Source organism: Carcharodon carcharias, chromosome 25 (assembly GCF_017639515.1).
Source record: "Carcharodon carcharias isolate sCarCar2 chromosome 25, sCarCar2.pri, whole genome shotgun sequence".
In the NCBI taxonomy this organism is placed as follows: Eukaryota; Metazoa; Chordata; class Chondrichthyes; order Lamniformes; family Lamnidae; genus Carcharodon; species Carcharodon carcharias.
The window spans coordinates 25,487,723-25,509,474 of record NC_054491.1 but is presented as its reverse complement, the minus strand read 5'-3'; the positions used below and the strand labels follow the sequence as shown (position 1 = coordinate 25,509,474).

At 45.1% G+C, this 21,752-nt stretch overlaps 1 protein-coding gene across 4 annotated transcripts in view; it reads left to right on the top strand.

Annotated features, from left to right (window-relative positions):
- Window positions 1-21,752, top strand: part of LOC121269629 (ubiquitin carboxyl-terminal hydrolase 2-like) — a 101,723-nt gene that overhangs the window by 64,990 nt on the left and 14,981 nt on the right. For 3 of the 4 annotated variants that reach the window (XM_041174371.1, XM_041174370.1, XM_041174372.1), the window contains exon 3: window positions 21,079-21,129. In XM_041174371.1, coding sequence (XP_041030305.1) covers window positions 21,079-21,129 — 51 coding nt within the window. Of the gene's footprint in view, window positions 1-12,966; window positions 13,181-21,078; window positions 21,130-21,752 lie in introns of those variants that run through there. The other variant, XM_041174373.1, reaches the window with a different exon arrangement.

The window sequence follows — 21,752 nt, the reverse complement described above, 5'->3', positions numbered from 1 at the left end:
ATCTTTGTCCTGGTATCATTCTAATGAATTCACTCTGCCTCCAGTTCAAGACCATTATATCCTTCCAGAGGTGCAGCACTCAGAACTGATGGAGTCTGTACAACTGAAGCACAACTCCCACCCCTTTGGACTCTAGAACCTTTGACATAAAGACCAAAACTCCATTGTCCTTTGGATCAAGTGACCCCAAAGCTCCTGGACCCTCCTCCTCCATCCCACCAGGGGGGTGTGGATTATATTTAATGAATTATGGCTAGGCAGAAAGTGTGAGTTTTAAACATTTTCCTGTGTACTTTCCCCAATTCAACACTCTCACATTCACTTCCTCCTACAATCTGTCCACATTGTCAAAGAGACTCATATAGTCCAGTGGATAAGGATGACCGGTTCACTTCTCTAAGGGACATCCGCAAAACCTGTTGAGTTTTTACAACAATTTTTACTGAAATCAGATTTTTCTTTCAGATTTTTCTTTGAACAGCAACAACTCGCGTTTTGATAGTGCTTTTTAACATAGTAAAAACCTCCCAAGGTCCTTCACAGGAGCACCTGCATATTCAGCAAGGACTCACCTGGATGAGGAGGTGTATAAATGAATCAGTGAGCTCCATGAACTGTAAACTTCAGAATTTCAGTGACCTTTATCAAACCTAGTTTAAAGGAATATTCTCCAGACTCTGTATTAAGGTGAAGCTAGGGTTACAAGAAGGAGCCTCAGGTGGAACTTAAATGTCGTGTAATCCTACGTAAAACAAGGAGATAGTCAATTGATGCACTCAATTTGAACTTGCTAGGGGTAGGATTCTGTGACCTCGTTCCTAAAATTTACCACTGTGCTACCTACACAGCATGCAGAGTACAACTGAAATAAAAGTCTTATTGAGATTGCACTGGGAGCCTTTCCTGGAGTCAGCACTGTGCACCCTACATCAATTTGAAATGTTCATTCTCCATTAGATTACATTTTTTACAATACAGCTTGACTGCACAAGAAAGGACTTTGAGCTGCTATTTCTCTGACATTTCAACTTTAGGAGTTTCTTTCTCGCTGTCTCGCTCTCTCTCACACTCACTCTCATTCCCTCTCTCTCACTCTCTCATACTCTCTCTCACTCTCTCGCTTGCGCTCTCTCGCTCTCACTCACATTCGCTGTCTCTCGCTCTCTCACACTCTCACTCTCTCTCACACTCTCGCTCTCAATCTTACTGTCTCTCACTCTCTCTCACTCCCTCTCTTTCACACTCAGTCTCACTCCCTCACACTCACTCTCACTCTCTCTCTCTCTCTCTCATCCACATTTGGCAGCATTCTCACTTTTGAATCGTGAGGTTCTGGGTTAAGTCTCACTCCAGGATTTGAGCACAATAATCAAGGATGACACTGTCAGACGGTCTGTCTTTCTGTTGAAATCCTGTGGAACTATTTTGAAGAAGAGCAGGGGAGTTATCCCTAGTGTTCTGGCCAATATTCATCCCTCTATCAACAACCCAAAAAGCAGACTACCTGGTCATTCTCTGATTCCTATTTGTGGAAGCTTGCTGTGCACAAATTGTCTGTCATGTTTCCTACATCGCAACAGTTACTGCTCTTCAGAAGTACTCCATTAGCTGTAAAGTGCTTTGAGTGTCCAGTAATCCTATCACACCCTCTCTTTTGTGTTCTCCCCTTCTTCCTCCCTCTCCCTTTCTTTCTCTCTCTTTTCTTCTCACATCTCTTTCAGCCTTCCACCGCTCTCTCTCTCTCACCTGCTCTGCCCCTTCTGATTCTCCCTCCCTCCCACTCTCTCTCACCACCTTCCCCTCTCTTGCTCATGCCTCCCCCCTGCCCCACGCACCATGTCTCTCTCTCACTCCCCCTCGTTCTGCAGCATGATTGATAAATCTCTGCATCATCATCATCCCTGAGGATAAAATGCAGCTTTGACGGAGAGTTTCCAGGGAAGAGTGGGATTCTCCATACTCGCCTCTTCACTTCCAATCTTATAGGTTTTTGAATTATAGTTGTGCTGTTGCCGATGGCAACGCTATTGGTCATGGTGCTGTGCAGGAGCTGTAACCCTGAGGCAGTGCAAAGCACCAAGGGTGGGGTTGTGTAGTGGCTCTGTTACTGGACTTGTAATTCGGTGGATGGGGGTTCAAATTCCACCAGAGGAGCATGAGAATAGTTTTTTAAAAAAAACAATTCTAGAAATAAGCTGGTCTCAGTAAAAGTGATTGCTATAAAAACCCAACTGGTTCACTAACGTCATTTAGGGAAGGAAATCTGCTGCTAGTACCCATTCTGGACTGATAAGTGAGCTTTGCTCTTAATGGCCATCTGAAATAGCCTAGCAATTCCTCGGTTATATCAGGCCATCAGTGCCAGCCTTGACAATGAAGCACACATCCTGACTACCATTTTTAAAACTAGCTTCCAAGGCTCACTCAGTCTCACTCCCTCACACTCACACTCACTCCTTGTCTGTCTCGCAAATTGTCTGTCATGTTTTGTGGTATTGAGAGCCCACCCATACCTGAGAATATGCAACATAAAAGACTCACAAGTGCATCGTCCAACTCAATAGCACTGCCCTGAAATTCAGTGAATGCAACAATCTTGCATCAACCAGAGAAACCTGGGAAACAGCTTGCATTTTTGCTTTTATCTTTGCATTTATATCACATGTTTCACCTCTTCAGCTTGTCCTTAAGTGTTTTACAGCCAATGAAGTACTTTTGAAGTGTCGCCTCTGTTGTAAAAAGAAAGACTTGCATTTATATAGCACTTTTCATGACTGCTGGACATCTCAAAGCACTTTACAGCCAATGAAGTACTTTTTTATGAAGCGTAGTCACTGTTGTAATGTTGGAAATGCAATAGCCAATTTGTGCTCAACAAACTCCCACAGATTTCAATGTGATCACCAGATAATCTGTTTTCTGTGATGTTGATTGAGGGTTAAATATTGTCTGGGACACCGGGGAGAACTCCCCTGCTCTTCTTCAAAATAATGCCATAGGAATGTTTATATCCACCTGAGCAGGCAGGTGGGGTCTCGGTTTAACATCTCATCCAAAACATGGCACCTCCAACTGTGCAGCACTCCCTCAGTACTAACCCTCCAACTGTGCAGCACTCCCTCAGTACTGACCCTAAGACTATGCAGCACTCCCTCAGTACTGACACTCCAACTGTGCAGCACTCTCTCAGTACTGACCCTCCAACTGTGCAGCACTCCCTCAGTACTGACCTTCCGACTGTGCAGCACTCCCTCAGTACTGACCCTCTGACTGTGCAGCACTCCCTCAGTACTGACCCTCGACTGTGCAGCGCTCCCTCAGTACTGACCCTCCGACTGTGCAGCACTCCCTCAGTACTGACCCTCCGACTGTGCAGCACTCCCTCAGTACTGACCCTCCGACTGTGCAGCACTCCCTCAGTGCTGCACTGGAGTGTCACCTTTATTTTTGTGCTGAAGCTCTGGAGTGGGACTTGAACCCAGAACTTTATGACTCAGAGACCAATGTGCTCCCAACTGAGCCAAAGCCGGCATAACTGTAATGTAAAAAACATGGCAGCCAGTTTCCTCACAACAAGCTCCCAGAAACAATAAGGAAATAATGACCAGGTAATCTGATTCAGTGAAATTGGCAGAACATTGGGGAGAACTACCCTGATCTTCTCTGAATAGTATCAGGGGATCTATTGGATCCATTTGAGACAGCACCAGTTTCACATCTCACCCAAAAGACAGCCTCTCCAACAATGCAGCACTCCCTCATTACTGCCTCTCCAACAGTGCGGCACTCCCTCAGTACTGACCCTCTGACAGTGCAGCACTCCCTCAGTACTGACCCTCTGACAGTGCAGCACTCCCTCAGTACTGACCCTCTGACAGTGCAGCACTCCCTCAGTACCAACCCTCTGACAGTACAGTACAGTCCTCCCTCAGCACTGATCCTTCAACAGTACTCCGTCAGCACTGATCCTTCAACAGTGCAGCACTCCCTCAGTACTGCCTCTCCAACAGTGTGGCACTCCATCAGTACCAACCCTCTGACAGTACAGTACAGTACTCCCTCAGCACTGATCCTTCAACAGTACTCCCTCAGTACTGATCCTTCAACAGTGCAGCACTCCCTCAGTACTGTCAGTGCAGCAGTCCTCCAGTTCTGCTCTGAGTGTCAGCCTGGTTTATGGTCTCAACCTTTGTACTCAGAGGCATGAGTGTCACCCGGTGCGGGAGTATTGTACTCGAGTTGTCATTGAGGCACGCTGTTAGAAGCCATGAACCGTGAATAAGGAGAAACCAGATTCCTCTGTGACTGTGAACAAGGTCAAAAGAGACACATTTCTACTCGCAGCTAGTCACTTTTAGACTCAGATGAGAGGTCAAGCTTCCAAATCTAATTAAAGGCATTATTTGTAGTTTATCCTAGAGGGAATGTGTTGCTCTCAAGACCAGTTTTTTAACACTGACTGTGTTAGCTCAACTCGTGGCATTCCTATCACTCCAGCCCAGGGTCTGAAGCAAAGGTTTGGACTGAGGCCATTGGCCTACCTGTCACTCACCGGCTATGCTCTGTGCAGCATTTAGGCAAAAGTATTAAAGAAATGTAGAGAATGTGTTCTCCAGTTACTCAACTTGCACTGATCAGATATTGACTTTGCTGACATCAGCAGAAGCTCACTGCTGTGCAGCACGAGAAATTGTTGGTCACAAAACTTTTAAGAGATTAGAGGAGAGGTTCTTATTAACTCTTTAGCTTCTGGCAATCTGTGGGTTTACAATTCTAAAGTAGGTAGGTGAGTGAAGTATGGGATTGGTGTGGTGGTGGGCAGTCAGTGTTCCCTGTACTTGCCACGACTCTCAATAGTTGACAACCATTTGCTTATTTCCTTCTGCAATCCTGAATGGTCGCTGATCGTTCTACCTATCGAGTCCAGGCCGCTCAGCTCTCCCACCTCCGTTCCCCTCTCCAACAGAATTTTGGAAAGCAAAGATGCCTTTTAAGTAGGATCATTCTGAATTTTTCAATAAAGGGGGACAGAATTGGGAGGGAAACTTCCCTCGATAGTGTGGAAATTAATTTCAGAAACATTAATTAACAACATAGCCCTTTGAAACAGATCTGGGAACATTTGTTCTATTAATTCCTGGTTACTAGATGGATCGACCCACATGGAGCAATGGGCTGGTGTCAGAAAGCAACTCATCCTGGGCCGTAGCTGAACCGAACCTGCCTGCACCAGATGTCCACGTGACTTTTCCTGTCGGGGCTCAGTGGACATTGATGGTTTTTGTGTTTTTACATTCTGCCCTGGGAGAGCAATGTGCAACACTAGGAGGGTTTGCTAGCTAATAATCTGAAAGGCTGGCACACAAAGACTCCGTCCATGAAGCTGTGACCATCTTACTACCAGCCAACAAGGAAAGTTTAGTCCTGTGGGGCGGGAGGATTTTATGGGATCTCAAAACCCATACAATGTGGGTATTGTTGGGTGGGAGGTTGCCCACACCGACAGGATGCAAGCATCTCGCTGGACGTCAATCCAGAATTCCTTACCAGAGATCTGGACTCTACTCCCAAATGGTCTGGAGTGCGGTTTGATACCAGAACCTTGCAATCCAAATGTTTGAACACTAACTTCTGAGTCATAGGTTGGGTGTATTAGACAGCCATTCACTACCCCAGGATCACTGAGACCAGTACTGCTGCCTGCAACCACAATCAATGCACCATGAGCATGGATACTACAAGCCTTCCCATGTGGTGGTGTAGCCAACGAATGCACCAGAGGGGCTGGGGGTGTGGTGGACATGCCACCTGAGCCAGTGTGGGAGTCTTAACTTTGTTCCTAAACTCTTAGTTCAAGGGCAATAAACTCTGAGGCAATCACTTATCAGAATGTCTCCTCCAGAGTTCAGCTGCTAAATCTGAATCTGTGAGCAAATTGTTTCCGGCTTTTTATTTCTTTATGGGTTTAATTATAAAATTTCTCTCTATATGTTAATGGTTTGCCAGTTCAGTAATCATCAGTGTGTCAATCCATTTATGTTGCAATATGGAAGAGGACACATTGGAACAAACTGAAGAGCTGTACTGAGCCTCACACTTCAATCCAGTCTCACTTATGCAATAGCCCCAAAGACGCTGGAATCTCGTGAGTCAGCAGATTATGGCTTTTCAGTTCCACTCCAAAGACTTGAGCCCATAATTCATGCTACACACCCAGTGCAGTATTGAGGGAGTGCTGCAGTGTTTGAGGTGAAATCTTTTGGATGAGACATTAAACAGAGGCCCCATTTACCCTCTCACGTGGATGTAAGAGATCCCTCGGCACTAGTTAAAGAATAACAGCTCTCTCCGGTCTCCCAAGCAATATTTATGCCTCAACCAACATCATTAGCACAGATTATCTTGTCATCTCACTGCTGTATTTTGGATACTGTTGTGTGCAAATTGGATGCCACGTTTCCTATAGTGCAACAGTGACCACACTTTAAAAAGTACTTCATTGGCTGTAAAGCACTTTGAGATGTCCAGAGGTCATGAAAGGCACTATATAAAGTGCAGAACTTTATTGTTTTTATCACTTCTTTGGCAGTTGGACAAACAAAGGTCTTTGATAACGTAGCAGAAATGATCGTTTTGCTAGTTTGGTGAAGGAAAATTGGTTTGCAAGTTTGTCAACTGTCGCTCACCCACTGAGGATTTGCTTTAGATAAATGAAGATATATTAAGTTTACAGCACAGGAACAGGCCACCACCTCACTCAACTGGTCCATGCCAATGTTTATACTCCACATAAGCCTCTTCCTTCATCTGACCAACAGCATATTCTTCTACTCCTTTGTCCCTCACGTGTATAGTTAGCTTTACCTTAAATACATCTATGTTATTCACTCCAAATACTCCCTGTGGAAACAAGTGCCACAATCTCACCACTCTCTGGGTAAAGAAGTTTTTCCTGAATCCCCAATTGGATTTATTAATAACAGCTTTAAATGGATGACACTAGTTTTTATCTCCCTCACAAGTGGAAATACCCTCTCTATGTATACTCTACCAAAATCTTAAATAATTTTAAAGACCTCTAAAGACCTTAAAGACCTCCTCAATCTTTTCTGGAGCCTGTTCATTCAGTCTTTCCTGATGGGTATAACCGCCCAGTTCTGGTATTATCCTTGTAAATCTTTATTGCATTTCATAGGAGCCTCTAATATGGAGATCAGAATTGTGCACAATGCTCCAAGTGTAGCCTAACCAACTTCTACATGAATTTTACATAACCTCTGCTTTTCAATTCTGTCCCTCTGGAAATGAACCACAGTGCTTTTTGTTTGTTTGTTCTTATGGTGTTATTAACCTGTACTGTTACCTTTATTGGCCTGTGTATCTATACCCTCCTGATCCCTCTGCTCCTCTATCTCATTTAGACTCTTATTATCCAAGGAGTATGTGACCTCCTTATACGTACTACCAAACTGTATGACCTCAGACTTACCTATATTGAAATTAATTTGCCAAGTAAATGCACATTGTGCAAGTTTATTAATGTCTTCCTGTATTTTGTTATAGTTATCCTCTGTATTAATTAAACACCCCAATTTGTTTTCATTCATTAATTTAGAGTGTGTACTTCCAGTTGCAAATCACACTTGTTTATTTGAGGTTACACAATCACCAACCAAAACAGTACAAGTAAAGCACAAAGGAAATTCCATCCTTGCTCAATGCTGAGTCTTATCCTGGACAGCAGATAGATGGGAACCCACCACCTGGAAGTTCCCCTCCAAGTCACTCACCATCCTGACTTGGAAATATATCGCCGTTCCTTCACTGTCGCTGGGTCAAAATCCTGTAACTCCCTTCCTAACAGCACTGTGGGTGTACCTACACCAAATGGTCTGCAGCGATTCAAGAAGGCAGCTCACCACCACCTCAAGGGCAACTAGGGATGGGCAATAAATGCTGGCCCAGCCAGCGAAGCCCACAGCCCATCAAAGAGTTTTTTTAAAAAGGGGGGACGTTACAGGTGCCCTCTGATCTCTGATCTCTTGATCTCTGCCCATCCTGAACTAACCCTCTAATTTTGTGCCCTTCTCCCTTCCCTGGAATACGGCAATACCCCCCCACCATGCCCCCATAACTTTCCTAATGTCCAAGCTAAGTCCTTCTGTCTAATTGAACTCAGGTAGCAAGTGTCAGCAGGCTGTTTGTCCAGGTGGGGCATCACAGTTGAGCCTAATCCTTTCATTAACAGATATCGACACATGAACAAACAGCAGGAATTATTGGTGAGTATTCACAAGCAGGAACCCTGGCTGATTCACCCCAGTATAAGATTCACTAACTCTTACAACAGGAATCAAACCTTCTGGGCAGCCAACTCTTGAATAAGGGGCTTTTGTATCTGATGGGTGGAAGATTCGAGCCTCCTCATCTCGGCTCACACAGGGAAGGTGTGTGAGAGTAGATGATGCCCAGTGTCTCGACAGGAGACAGCAGCTGCTGCAGTCTAAACCGTCATTATACTGTCTCCAAATAAAACATATTGCAGACGGTGGAAATCAGAACATGCTAACAGAAACAATTGAAACTGCTGAGCAGTCAGACAGTGTCTGTGGAGATACTGAGCAGTCAGACAGTGTCTGTGGAAATACTGAGCAGTCAGACAGTGTCTGTGGAGATACTGAGCAGTCAGACAGTGTCTGTGGAGATACTGAGCAGTCAGACAGTGTCTGTGGAGATACTGAGCAGTCAGACAGTGTTGTGGACATATTGAGCAGTCAGACAGTGTCTGTGGAGATACTGAGCAGTCAGACAGTGTCTGTGGAGATACTGAGCAGGCAGACAGTGTCTGTGGAGATACTGAGCAGTCAGACAGTGTCTGTGGAGATACTGAGCAGTCAGACAGTGTCTGTGGAGATACTGAGCAGTCAGACAGTGTCTGTGGAGATACTGAGCAGTCAGACAGTGTTGTGGACATATTGAGCAGTCAGACAGTGTCTGTGGAGATACTGAGCAGTCAGACAGTGTCTGTGGAGATACTGAGAAGTCAGACAGTGTCTGTGGAGATACTGAGCAGTCAGACAGTGTTGTGGACATATTGAGCAGTCAGACAGTGTCTGTGGAGATACTGAGCAGTCAGACAGTGTCTGTGGAGATACTGAGAAGTCAGACAGTGTCTGTGGAGATACTGAGCAGTCAGACAGTGTTGTGGACATATTGAGCAGTCAGACAGTGTCTGTGGAGATACTGAGCAGTCAGACAGTGTCTGTGGAGATACTGAGAAGTCAGACAGTGTCTGTGGAGATACTGAGCAGTCAGACAGTGTTGTGGACATATTGAGCAGTCAGACAGTGTCTGTGGAGATACTGAGCAGTCAGACAGTGTCTGTGGAGATACTGAGAAGTCAGACAGTGTGGATATACTGAGCAGTCAGACAGTGTCTGCGGAGATACTGAGCAGTCAGACAGTGTCTGTGGAGATACTGAGCAGTCAGACAGTGTCTGTGGAGATACTGAGAAGTCAGACAGTGTCTGTGGAGATACTGAGAAGTCAGACAGTGTCTGTGGAGATACTGAGCAGTCAGACAGTGTCTGTGGAGATACTGAGCAGTCAGACAGTGTCTGTGGAGATACTGAGCAGTCAGACAGTGTTGTGGACATATTGAGCAGTCAGACAGTGTCTGTGGAGATACTGAGCAGTCAGACAGTGTCTGTGGAGATACTGAGAAGTCAGACAGTGTGGATATACTGAGCAGTCAGACAGTGTCTGCGGAGATACTGAGCAGTCAGACAGTGTCTGTGGAGATACTGAGCAGTCAGACAGTGTCTGTGGAGATACTGAGAAGTCAGACAGTGTCTGTGGAGATACTGAGAAGTCAGACAGTGTCTGTGGAGATACTGAGCAGTCAGACAGTGTCTGTGGAGATACTGAGCAGTCAGACAGTGTTGTGGACATATTGAGCAGTCAGACAGTGTCTGTGGAGATACTGAGCAGTCAGACAGTGTCTGTGGAGATACTGAGCAGGCAGACAGTGTCTGTGGAGATACTGAGCAGTCAGACAGTGTCTGTGGAGATACTGAGCAGTCAGACAGTGTCTGTGGAGATACTGAGCAGTCAGACAGTGTCTGTGGAGATACTGAGCAGTCAGACAGTGTTGTGGACATATTGAGCAGTCAGACAGTGTCTGTGGAGATACTGAGCAGTCAGACAGTGTCTGTGGAGATACTGAGAAGTCAGACAGTGTCTGTGGAGATACTGAGCAGTCAGACAGTGTTGTGGACATATTGAGCAGTCAGACAGTGTCTGTGGAGATACTGAGCAGTCAGACAGTGTCTGTGGAGATACTGAGAAGTCAGACAGTGTCTGTGGAGATACTGAGCAGTCAGACAGTGTTGTGGACATATTGAGCAGTCAGACAGTGTCTGTGGAGATACTGAGCAGTCAGACAGTGTCTGTGGAGATACTGAGAAGTCAGACAGTGTCTGTGGAGATACTGAGCAGTCAGACAGTGTTGTGGACATATTGAGCAGTCAGACAGTGTCTGTGGAGATACTGAGCAGTCAGACAGTGTCTGTGGAGATACTGAGAAGTCAGACAGTGTGGATATACTGAGCAGTCAGACAGTGTCTGCGGAGATACTGAGCAGTCAGACAGTGTCTGTGGAGATACTGAGCAGTCAGACAGTGTCTGTGGAGATACTGAGAAGTCAGACAGTGTCTGTGGAGATACTGAGAAGTCAGACAGTGTCTGTGGAGATACTGAGCAGTCAGACAGTGTCTGTGGAGATACTGAGCAGTCAGACAGTGTCTGTGGAGATACTGAGCAGTCAGACAGTGTTGTGGACATATTGAGCAGTCAGACAGTGTCTGTGGAGATACTGAGCAGTCAGACAGTGTCTGTGGAGATACTGAGAAGTCAGACAGTGTGGATATACTGAGCAGTCAGACAGTGTCTGCGGAGATACTGAGCAGTCAGACAGTGTCTGTGGAGATACTGAGCAGTCAGACAGTGTCTGTGGAGATACTGAGAAGTCAGACAGTGTCTGTGGAGATACTGAGAAGTCAGACAGTGTCTGTGGAGATACTGAGCAGTCAGACAGTGTCTGTGGAGATACTGAGCAGTCAGACAGTGTTGTGGACATATTGAGCAGTCAGACAGTGTCTGTGGAGATACTGAAGCAAAATCAGTTCCACATTTCTCTAAGACCCTTCCTCAGAAACATAATTCTTAAGACCTGAAATGTTGATTGACTGACTGAGCTGCTGAGTGTTTCCAGCATTTTCTGTTACTGTTTTCCCAATAAAGCTGCTGGATTTCAGTTCATCATTTTTAATACCTCATGTTGAAAATTTGCCTCAGATTCAGAAGGTTGTGGATTCAAATCCCACTTCAGAAACTTGAGCTCATGATCCAGGCTGTACTGAGTGCTCTCAGTGCAGTACTGAGGGTGAGCTGCACTGTCAGAGGTACTGTATGTCGGATAAGATTGTCACAGAAATTTTACAGCTCTGAAGGAATCCATTCAGCCCATCATGTCTGAAACAGCTCTCCAAGTAAGCAATAAACTTAGCACCATTCCCCCACCTTCTCCCCATAACCCTACACATTCTCCCTTTTCAGATAATGGTCTATTTTCCATCTGAATGCCTTGATCGAACCTGCCTCCACCATACTCTCGGGCAGTATATTCCAGCCTCTAACCACTCATTGCATGAAAAAGCTTTTCCTCATATCGCTTTTGCTTCTTTTGCCAATTACTTTAAATCTGTGCCCTCTCATTTTCAATTCTTCCATGAGTGGGAACAGTTTCACCCTATCTACTCTGTCCAGACCCCTTATGATTTTGAAAACTTCTATCAAATCTCTTCTCGGCCTTCTCTTCTCCAAGAAAAACAGTCCCAATTCTCCAATCTATCTTTGTAACTGAAGTTCCTCATCCTTGGAACCATTCTTGTGATTTTTTTTTTACCATTCTCCAATGCCTTCACATCTTTCCTAAAGTGTAGTGCCCAGAACTGGACACAATACTCTAGCTGAGGCCAAACTAGTGTCTTATACAAGTTCAACATAAACTCCTTGCTCTTGTACTCTATGCCCCTGTTAATAAAGCCCAGGATATTGTATTAAACTCTCTCAGGTGGATGTAAAAGGTACAGTACAGCAGGTAAGCTCCCCATGATGCCCCAGACCTTATTTATCCCTCAACCAATACAGTTTGTGGGAGCTTGCTGTACACAAATCAACTGCTGCATTTCCTACTTTGCAACAGTCACCACACTTTAAAAGTATTTTGTTGGCTATAAAGCACTTTGGGATGCCCTGATGTTGTGAAAGATGCTATATAAATGCAAGACTTTCACTTTTGTGTTACCTTAATTAATTGTAAATTGAGTCATAAAATGTTTTTGGAGTTATTATTGATAACGGGGCCAGTTTGTATTATAGATGATGTGATAATGTCTAGTAACACTGCATCACTTAGAGTTAGTAAATATCGTTAACATTTAAGGTTAGTGGTTACAGTTAAATTAGTCGTTGGTTAAGTTTAGAGTTACTGGTTAAGGTTAGAGATAGTGGTTAAATTTAGAGTTACTGGTTATGGTTAGAGATAGTGGTTAAGTTTAGAGTTACTGGTTAAGGTTAGAGTTAGTGGTTGGAGTTGGTATTTAAAGTTAGATTATTTTATTGACAACACGGGCGTCAGGAAATATATGGCGATTTAATTTTCTGATGGAAATGTTTAATTAGCATTTGAATGTTAGAAGATGAGAACTGGAGTTACCCAGTGCTGGTCAGGCAGTTTAATGTGGGGATGCCTGACTCTGGGATGTGTGGAGCTGGTGCAGAGTCCCAGAGCGGAGAGAGTTAAAGGGAAGGCGGACCTCCAGCTGCCCTGACACAGGCTGACGTGCGAGGCTGCCAGGGTTTTATATAAAGCCGCCTCCGGGGCTGCTGCTTCTGCTCGCTCCTCACAGCCGGCAGCAGGGTTCCCGCTCCCGTTCCCAGCCCCTAGCCCTCGGTCCTGGTCTCGGCCATGCCCAGCATGCGACAGTCTTACACGGTGAGCGTGACCGAGGAGCCGGTCCTCAGCCTCTTCAACAAGGAGCTCCGCAGGAAAACTCCCAGCGTCTCCGGCTCGATGCTGGTCTCCACCTTCGTAGGACTGCTCATCAACCAGGCCAAGGTAAGGAGGCTCCGGACCTCGATCAGTGGGTCAGTCAGTGTCTGGCCCCTGAGCCCGGCTCGCGGTATTGGAGTCTGTGTCTTTTCATTGCAAATGCCCAGTAACCCGGGGTGGGGGGGGAAGTGGGGTCACTTCAGAGGCTCTGGAAGGAGATGGAGGGGGGTGGGGGGGGGGCGGGGAGGGTCAGAGATAATCTCCCTCCTGCCCTCGGGAGCAGCAGCTCTACAAAGCCTGTCTCCAAATTCAAAATGCTGAATAATAGGCAGCTTAAAAAGGTCATCTCCTGAACCCAATCTTGAGAAACAGACCAAATGGGATGAATTTCATACAATCTTACAGCACAGAAGGAGGCCACTCGGCCCATTGTGCCTGTGCCGGTTCTCTGAAAGAGCTACCCAATGAATTCCTCTCCTCTTTCCACACAGCTGGGCAAATATTCTTTTTAATTCCAGGGTCTATCTGATTTCCCTTTTTGCTCGTTATTTAGCTGATGGGGTCTCCTCAGATTTACTGTCAGAAAATCTTTCTGGGCAAAATGTCAGGTCCAGTAAGACGGGAGAGGGACCTGGTATAAACTTCAAGCAATCATTTACGCTTTTATTTTACAAAAGAAACTAACCTGTCCACTCAGTGTGTGTCAGCTCATTCATGACGGCTGCAGGAATCTGGTGCCTGTGAAACTAATTCTCCAACATCAGTCATCCACCTACAGGAGTTAGGGAGGGGTGTGTGCGGAATTGTTCTGCTATTTGAGTCCTAAGAGATGCCAGGATGTGGGAGTGAAATTGTCCCATTACACTGGAAGCCTGTTGTGCCAGAGTGTGTCAGCTCCACTAGAATGGACCCTCTGGCTGCCTTTACCCACGACATGTGCTCACATTAGCTGCTCCATGTCTTACAGACGGTTACAACTGGTGAAACCTGCTGGGATACACTGAACTGAATGGTTAGGCCGACCTGTTTTGGGTTGTCCCATTCTCTGGCCTTCAGGCTGTACTGATCTGTAGGAGACCTGTGGGCTGTGTCCAACAGTGCACTTTACCAGTGTAACAATAGCTATTGGAAGACCAAACTTACTGTGACTTAGAGTTTTGAGGCCTGGATAACTGGCTAGAGGTTACACCAATAATGGTCCAGTGCAGGAAGACTGATACATGTTTGTACTTCCATCTATATTTCCTGCCCCCTCTTTTTTTTTTCTCACCACACCCTTTCCCTTTCTCTTATCCTCTATCACCATCCTGACTCACCTGTTCCTCTCCTCCTCTTTCTCTCTTATTCTGTAAATATTATTTTTATCTCCCCTCTCTCTCTCTCTCTGTCTCTTTCTCTCCTTTTTCACTCTCGATCTCTCTGTCTTTCTCTTTCCCTGACCCATTCACTCTCACTCTTGCTGCATCTTTTTATATGAAGTTCGGTGGTGTTTCGGGGAGGTGCGAGCCTCAAATACCCTAATCTCTGCCCCTTTAATACCAGGGTCATGTCAAACATGGAAACCTAATCCAGGTTGTCTCCTTTTATATCCCAGATTGCTCTTCAAAGCATGGAATTAACAAAATAATTGCACTTTCAAAGATTGCTGATGCCAGAAGTCAGGTTTGATAGTTGTAACCCTTTTTGGGACTGATACTCCCTGCTCTCACTGAGATATTCCCAACAAACTGAGCAGCTTCACCAGCAGAAACTGTCAGTGCCTTGGCTGATTGTACAGTTAGCTTCCTTGGCAGGGTTGGTATTCTCATTTCTGAAATCACCCTCTGACCTGAGCTAATGATTTAAGCAGCCTTTCTGCAAAAGATTGTTTTCTGCTCTTTTAAGAACTCAATTGGGCACTGTTCCTCCTTCACCCTTTCTTCACCAGCAGATGCACCTTGATCCAAACATGTTCTGTCAGTCCCCTCCAGTCCTGAAGGTGCTGACTCTCACTGGGGTACGGGTCCCCCTCCTCTCCTGAAGGTGCTGACTCTCACTGGGGTACAGGTCCCCTCCTCTCCTGAAGGTGCTGACTCTCACTGGGATACAGATTGACAAACTGGCCATACTATGGCCACTGGGTTGGGACCCAGACCCATTCTCAGGTGAGACCAGATGGTGAGGCAAAGCATTTGAACCATGGATTGTCACTGCTGAAACTCCTCACCTTACACTTCAACCAGAGCCACAGGAAGGTGTTAAGGAGCAGGATCCCAGGCTACTGTTACCATCTCCATCCTAATTAAAGGAGAAAGACTTGCATTGGTATGGCACCTTTCACGAGCTCTGGACATCCTATTGAAATACTTTTTGAAATGTACTCCATTGTTGTAAGGTAGGAAACACTGCGGCCAATTTGCGCACAAAAAAACCCCCCAGAAACATCAATGTGATAATGACCAGATGATCAGTTTTTAGTGATGTTGATTGAGGGATAAATATTGGCTGGGATATTGGGGAGAACGTGCCTACTCTTCTTTGAATAGCGCTGTGGGATCGTGTGCAGCCCCCTGACAGGGCCTTGCTTTAACGTCTCATCATGTAAATTGGAGGGTTTCCAAATGTGGGTGGCATAAACCGTGTTGCTGAATCTCACTCCTACCCATTTTATACATGGTGTCCTAAATTAGAACTCTACCCCCACCCCCTCCTGCCCCTTCCCTGTTTAAAAGCTGAGAGTAAGTTGCTTGTTCTGGGCAGTCTGCAGAGCAAAGCAGATGCGTGTGACGCTCACTGGTAATGATGCCAGCCGGAGCTGATTACAACTGGAGACAGATGAACAGCCAGTTAATGAAAATGCTGTAACGTCAGAGGCTCTGAGACGTCATTGCAGCCGTCTATCATCTTAGCAAAAGGATCGAAGCTATGTTGCTATTCTCAGTGGGGCTGCACTTGTTAGATTATCTCAGTGGCTATTTCTGTTCTCCTTGGCCTGGTTAGCCGTGTGTCCCTTGCTGCAGAGAGGAACGGCGATTGGTTTTAAAAAAAAGCAAGTGATACACCTCGAGCATCAGTGTCTGACTGCACAACTCCGTTCACAGCGAGTCAGTTTCTCTATCCAAACCTCAGCCCTGAAGATGTGAATTCTCTTCCTGATTGGATGACAATGTTGTTCTAGGGGTCACAAATGAACTTGTGACCTTTGTACAAGCAGTGTGATGTTTCTGTTCACACGTGACCCTTTTCTAATCCTGATTCTCACTGTGAAGCACCGTTCCTCAGTCCTGCGGACAAGTGACTTGGACAGAATCTGATCCCACATTTGCCTCAATGCCCTCTCTACTCTCCCAAATATCCAGCCAATTCTAGCCCAGGTTGTTCCTACACCGTCTGATTCAACAGGCTGCCTGTTTCCCACACCCTCCCCACCACAGCATAAAGTTGTTAAATATAACGCAAAGCAAATGATGCTGAAGCTCTGAAATAAAAACAGAGAATTCAGCAGGTCAGGCAGCATCTGCGTAGAGTAGCGGAGTTAACATTTCAGCTTGATGACTTTATCCGAACAGTTCTGTGCACCTTTTCTATGAACTTGTCTTTTAGAAAGTGGTAAGAATATGGAATTCATTATCCATAAGGAGCACCTTGAGATGAATAATGTTTAAGAGGAAGTTATATAAACTCACGAGGGAGAAAGGGCCAGAACGATATGCTGAGAGGGTGAGATGAAGATGAATGGGATGAGATGCATTTGGAGCATAAAGATCAGCATGGACCTGTTGTGTTACTGGGAATTTACAGATATGTCTCTAAATTGGAAATAATAAAATCTAACTTTCTCGAAGAGTAGGGTTTTTAGGACGATTTCACTTTCTCCGTGTTTATTAAAAAAATATAAAGGAGAGGAATAACCCTGTAATCGAGGAATAAACCCCTTTTGAGGTAAGGGCTCTGAGTGAAAAGTGAAGGGGCTGCAGGAAAATGAACTGTGAGCTTTGAGTTTTGAGTCATGGTGATGTTAAGATTGTAGTACCAGCAGATGTGGATGTACAGCGTGACAAAATCTTACAGTAACCAAAGAGTAATGGGACTAAAGAAATCTTCACCAAAGGCAGAAAAATCATCAAGTGACATCAGAAAAAATGAACTGGGTGTTGCTTTAAAAAAAAAAGAAAAATATGGCTACATCCATGGCTTTGGTATAAAGCCTCATCCAATTGTGGAAGAGCCCACCCTCCGACAGTGCAGCGCCTGGCCCCAACATCCCTGACCAGGGTGCGTCAGCCTGGATTTTATGTTAAAATTTCTGGAGTGGTACTAGAACCCATGATCTTCTGATTCAGAGGTGAGAATGTTGCCCATGGACCCGAGCTTGAACTGTATGTTTACATAAGCAGTGCCCTGTGCAGCCTTATGTTTTTTACCCCTCCGGCAACCAGCCTGATGATAAGCCCAGTATTTTTTAATTGTAAAGGACCCTTTAATGTCAAGAGTTTGAGTCAACTTCCAGAGAAAGTTCCCAGTCAGGCACTGAACCCTACAGCATTGGTGCAGCCTGTGATAAGCTCTGTGCCCCACTGCAACTTTATTAAGCAGGTTCTTATTGTACTGGGAGGTTGGGGTGTGACAGCAAGTTAGCCGCAATTAAAGAGATTGTGAAAGGCTAATACAATTGCAGACGGCCACTTTCAAATTGCTCATGTTTGCTGGTGAGGAATTCCAATATTTGCCTCAATAACGAAGCTTTCAAAATCTGAACTTCCTTTAAATGATTTCTCTTAGGACAGAGGCATGCAGACAGACAGACAGCTCTCTGGAGCAGTTTGGGCATTAGCTGTTCCCTTATTGGCAGCACTCTCGTCTGAGTCTGATTGTCATGGGTCCTTCAGTCTTCAGTCTGTCCCAAGCATGACCCAGAACTCCCTGTCGCTTGCCATTTCAATATTCCACCCTGCTCTCATGCCCACATATCCGTCCTTGACTTGTTGCATTGTTCCAGTGAAGCTCAATGCAAACTGGAGGAACAGCACCTCATCTTCTGACTAGACACTTTACAGCCTTCTGGACTGAATATTGAATTCAACAATTTCAGCTCATGAGCTCTTTCCTCCATCCCTACCCCCTTTCCGATCCCTCTTTTTTCCAATAATTTGTATAGATTTTTCTTTTCCCATCTATTTCCATTATTTTTAAATGTATTTCCATCCATTGTTTTATCTCTACCTTTTAGCCTATTTCGATCCCTTCCCCCCCATCCCACCCCCACTAGGGCTATCTGTACCTTGCTTGTCCTGCTTTCTACCCTTATGTCACCTATTAGCACATTCCTTAGATAATATCACTATCTTCAACACCTCTTTGTCCTTTTGTCTATGACATCTCCACCTATCACTGGCCCTCTATCAATCTCTACTTGTCCCACCCCCCTTAAACCAGCTTATATTTCACCTCTTTTCTATTTTTCTTTAGTTCTGTTGAGTCATACGAACTCGAAACATTAACTGTATTCTCTCCGCCGATGCTGTCAGACCTGCTGAGTTTCTCCAGGTATTTTTATTTTTGTCATGGGTCAAGTCCAGGTCTTAAGCACAAAAATCAAGGCTGACACTTGAGTGCAGTAGAGGGAATACTACACTGTTGGAGGTGCTGTCTTTTGGATGAAGTGTTTAGCCAAGGCCCCTTTGTGCCCTCACAGGTGGGTATAAAAGCTCCCAAGGCATTAGTTCAAAGAAGAGAAGGGGAGTTATCCCCAGTGCCCTGGTCAATATTTATCCTCAACCAACATCATTAAAACAGCCAGTCTGGTCATTATCTCACTGCTGTTTGAGTCCTCACCGTACAAATTGGTGGCTGTGTTTCCTGTGTTACAATAGTTCAAAAGTACTTCACTGGCTATAAAGGGCATAAAAGGTTTTTTTTAAAAATGCAAATCTTTCCTTTTTTTCAGAATTAGTGAAATCAAATTTTCCCACAAGCTTTGTCTGGTTGATTCACTACTTTTACTACAGTACAAACAGGAATGGCCTAATATGGGCGTTCTTGGGGTTGATCAGGTTTGAAGCAAAAGTAGCCTAGTCTAGACTGTTCCCTATTCCAGTTTCAGCTTCAGCACTTCAGAGTAGCAAAGGGAAAATAAAATGGCCAGGGTCTCTGCTCCTGATCTCCATGCAGTGGCTTCTACTGCAGAGTGTGTAGCATGTCGGTATAGCATCTCGTTTGCAGCATGTCGGTGGTTACTATCTGAAGAACGGCTGAGTGCTCAGGTGCAGTCAGGTGCAGGAGCCCCAGCAAGAGGCAGTACTCTCCTGAGAGATCAGTAAACCTGGGGACAGGGGTTGCAGACTGAAGACATCTCCCTTGGAACCTGGCATTCTCTGGATCATATTTTACCAAGGCTAGTTGTAGAGAAGGATTAGTATTTCCAGGGTAGGGGAGTGTCGATGGAACAGTGACCTTTTCAATAATATCCAAGCACTGAAAGCCTTAAGTGGAAACAAAGGGAACAGACGAGAGATAATCAGCCTGCTGTTGGAAGAAATTCAAGAGAAGTTTCCGAGATTGCTTGGTCTTTGGTTCCTGGCCCACAAGCTGTACCTCCTTCTTCATTTTCAAAAATTAAAACTCAGTTATAATAAACCGGGAGGAACTTGAAATCCCACTAACTGGTTTGGTTAGAGTGAGTGGTACAGACCTTCCCAACTTGTGGGTATCTGTAGGGTTGAAGCATATGTTGGCACTTCCAGAAAATCCAGAACATCCCAGAAAACAATTTTTAAAATTGTTTTCTGGGATGTTGGTGTCACTGCATTTATTGCCCATCCCTAATTGCACTTGAGAACTGAGAATTTGCTCAGCCATTTCAGAGGGCACTTTAAAAGTCAACCACACTGCTGTGGGTCTGAAGTCACATGTAGGCCAGACCAGGTAAGGACGGCAGATTTCCTTCCCTAAAGGACATTAGTGAACTTGATGGGTTTTTACAGCAATGGATAGTTTCATGTCCAGCTTTCAATTCCAGGTTTTTATTAATTCAGTTTAAATTCTACCAGCTGCTGTGGTGGGATTTGAGCCAAGCCCTGGAGCACTAGGCTGGGCCTCTGGATTACCAGCCCAGTGACATTACCACTACGCCACCACCTCCCCTCCCCAGGTGATAGGGCAATAGTCTCATTGTAGCTCACTCTTGCTTCCAATTCATGAGATCATGGGATTGAGTCCCACCCCAGAGACCCAAGCACACAATCTAGGCTAATGTACTGAGTGCAATACCGAGCAAGTGCTGCACTGTCAGAGGTGCCATTTTTCAGATGATACAATAAACTTGAAACTCCATTTACTTGAGTGGAAGTCAAAACTCCCAGGGCACACTGAATGAACATGAGTTCTTGGTCAACATTCTTCCCTCAACACCACATGAAACTGGTAACTGGTCATTTATCTAATTGTTATCTGTTGGGTCTCCACTGTGTACAAAAAAACCCAACAAAATAACTGGACTTCAGAGGTAATCTGTGTGAGGCACTTTGGGATATTGTTCAGTGAAGTGATCAGTTGCTGCAAATGCAAACCTCCCCTTTACAGTGGGATTACTGGACAAGACATCCAGTGTAGGTTTATCCATGAGCAAAGGGTGCGTGGGTGAGATATCAGAGCCTGTGAGGACCCATACCCTGGTCAGAGCCGGTACTTTTGATCATTGAGAGTAAAACTCCAATGGGGGGGGCCTCAAATGTTCAGCACTTGTCAGGTTAATAAGCCTCCATGTCAGGACATGTTTAATTGGAGTTCCCTTTGTTGTATGAATGGACCGGAGAACATTGAGTGCCAGGATTAGTGGCATTGCTGATGTTTACTCCAGCTGTGATTTAAAGCCTTTGTTCCATATTTCCAACTGATTCAAAGCCCAAACCGACTCCGACTGGTAAACTATTATATCCGAAAATTTAAAACTCCCGTTTAATCTTTGTTCCTATTTTGTTTTTCAGAATTCGAAAACCAGCCAGGGTCTAGTAGGGCTTCGGAATCTGGGCAACACAGTGAGTTTCATTTTTCAGTAAAAACAGATTACTCGATTGTGGATAATCTCCAGAAGTTGGCATTTATTTAAGAGTGAATTTTGGAGTTGATTTGCTTGGTTTAAAAGGGGCTTCATGTCCAATGGTGTTGGGCAGGGTAAGGCAGGGCCAGCTGAGGCTAGGCAGATCTATTTACAAAGGCTAACTGCCTTTAACTTCCCCAAATGGGCAAATTTGAGAATGAGAATAGACAGTATGTGTTGTTGTGCTATTCCACTGTGGGAGCTTCACATCACAGTATAGTCTTGTTCTGAAACAAAATCCGCACCAGTTTTCCAGTGAGGGTTCCTGAAGCAATCAGAAGCAGGAGCTCTGAATGATTTCTCACCTGCCTCATAGCCCTGGAGCACTGAGCATTCAAAGTGTTACACTGTTCCCAAGCTGAGGAACTGGGGAAAGTATTCATCAGCTGACACATTTTGGGATTGTGAATCTGGTTATAATGTGGGGGAGTGGAGCTCATTGTGTTGGAAGCTGATGGGTGGCTTGAGTATTCACACAACAGTGGTATCAAAAACAGAAGCCAGTCAAAGTACAAGAGAGCTTGGAACTTGAACCCAAAACAGTGTGTGTTGATTAAACAC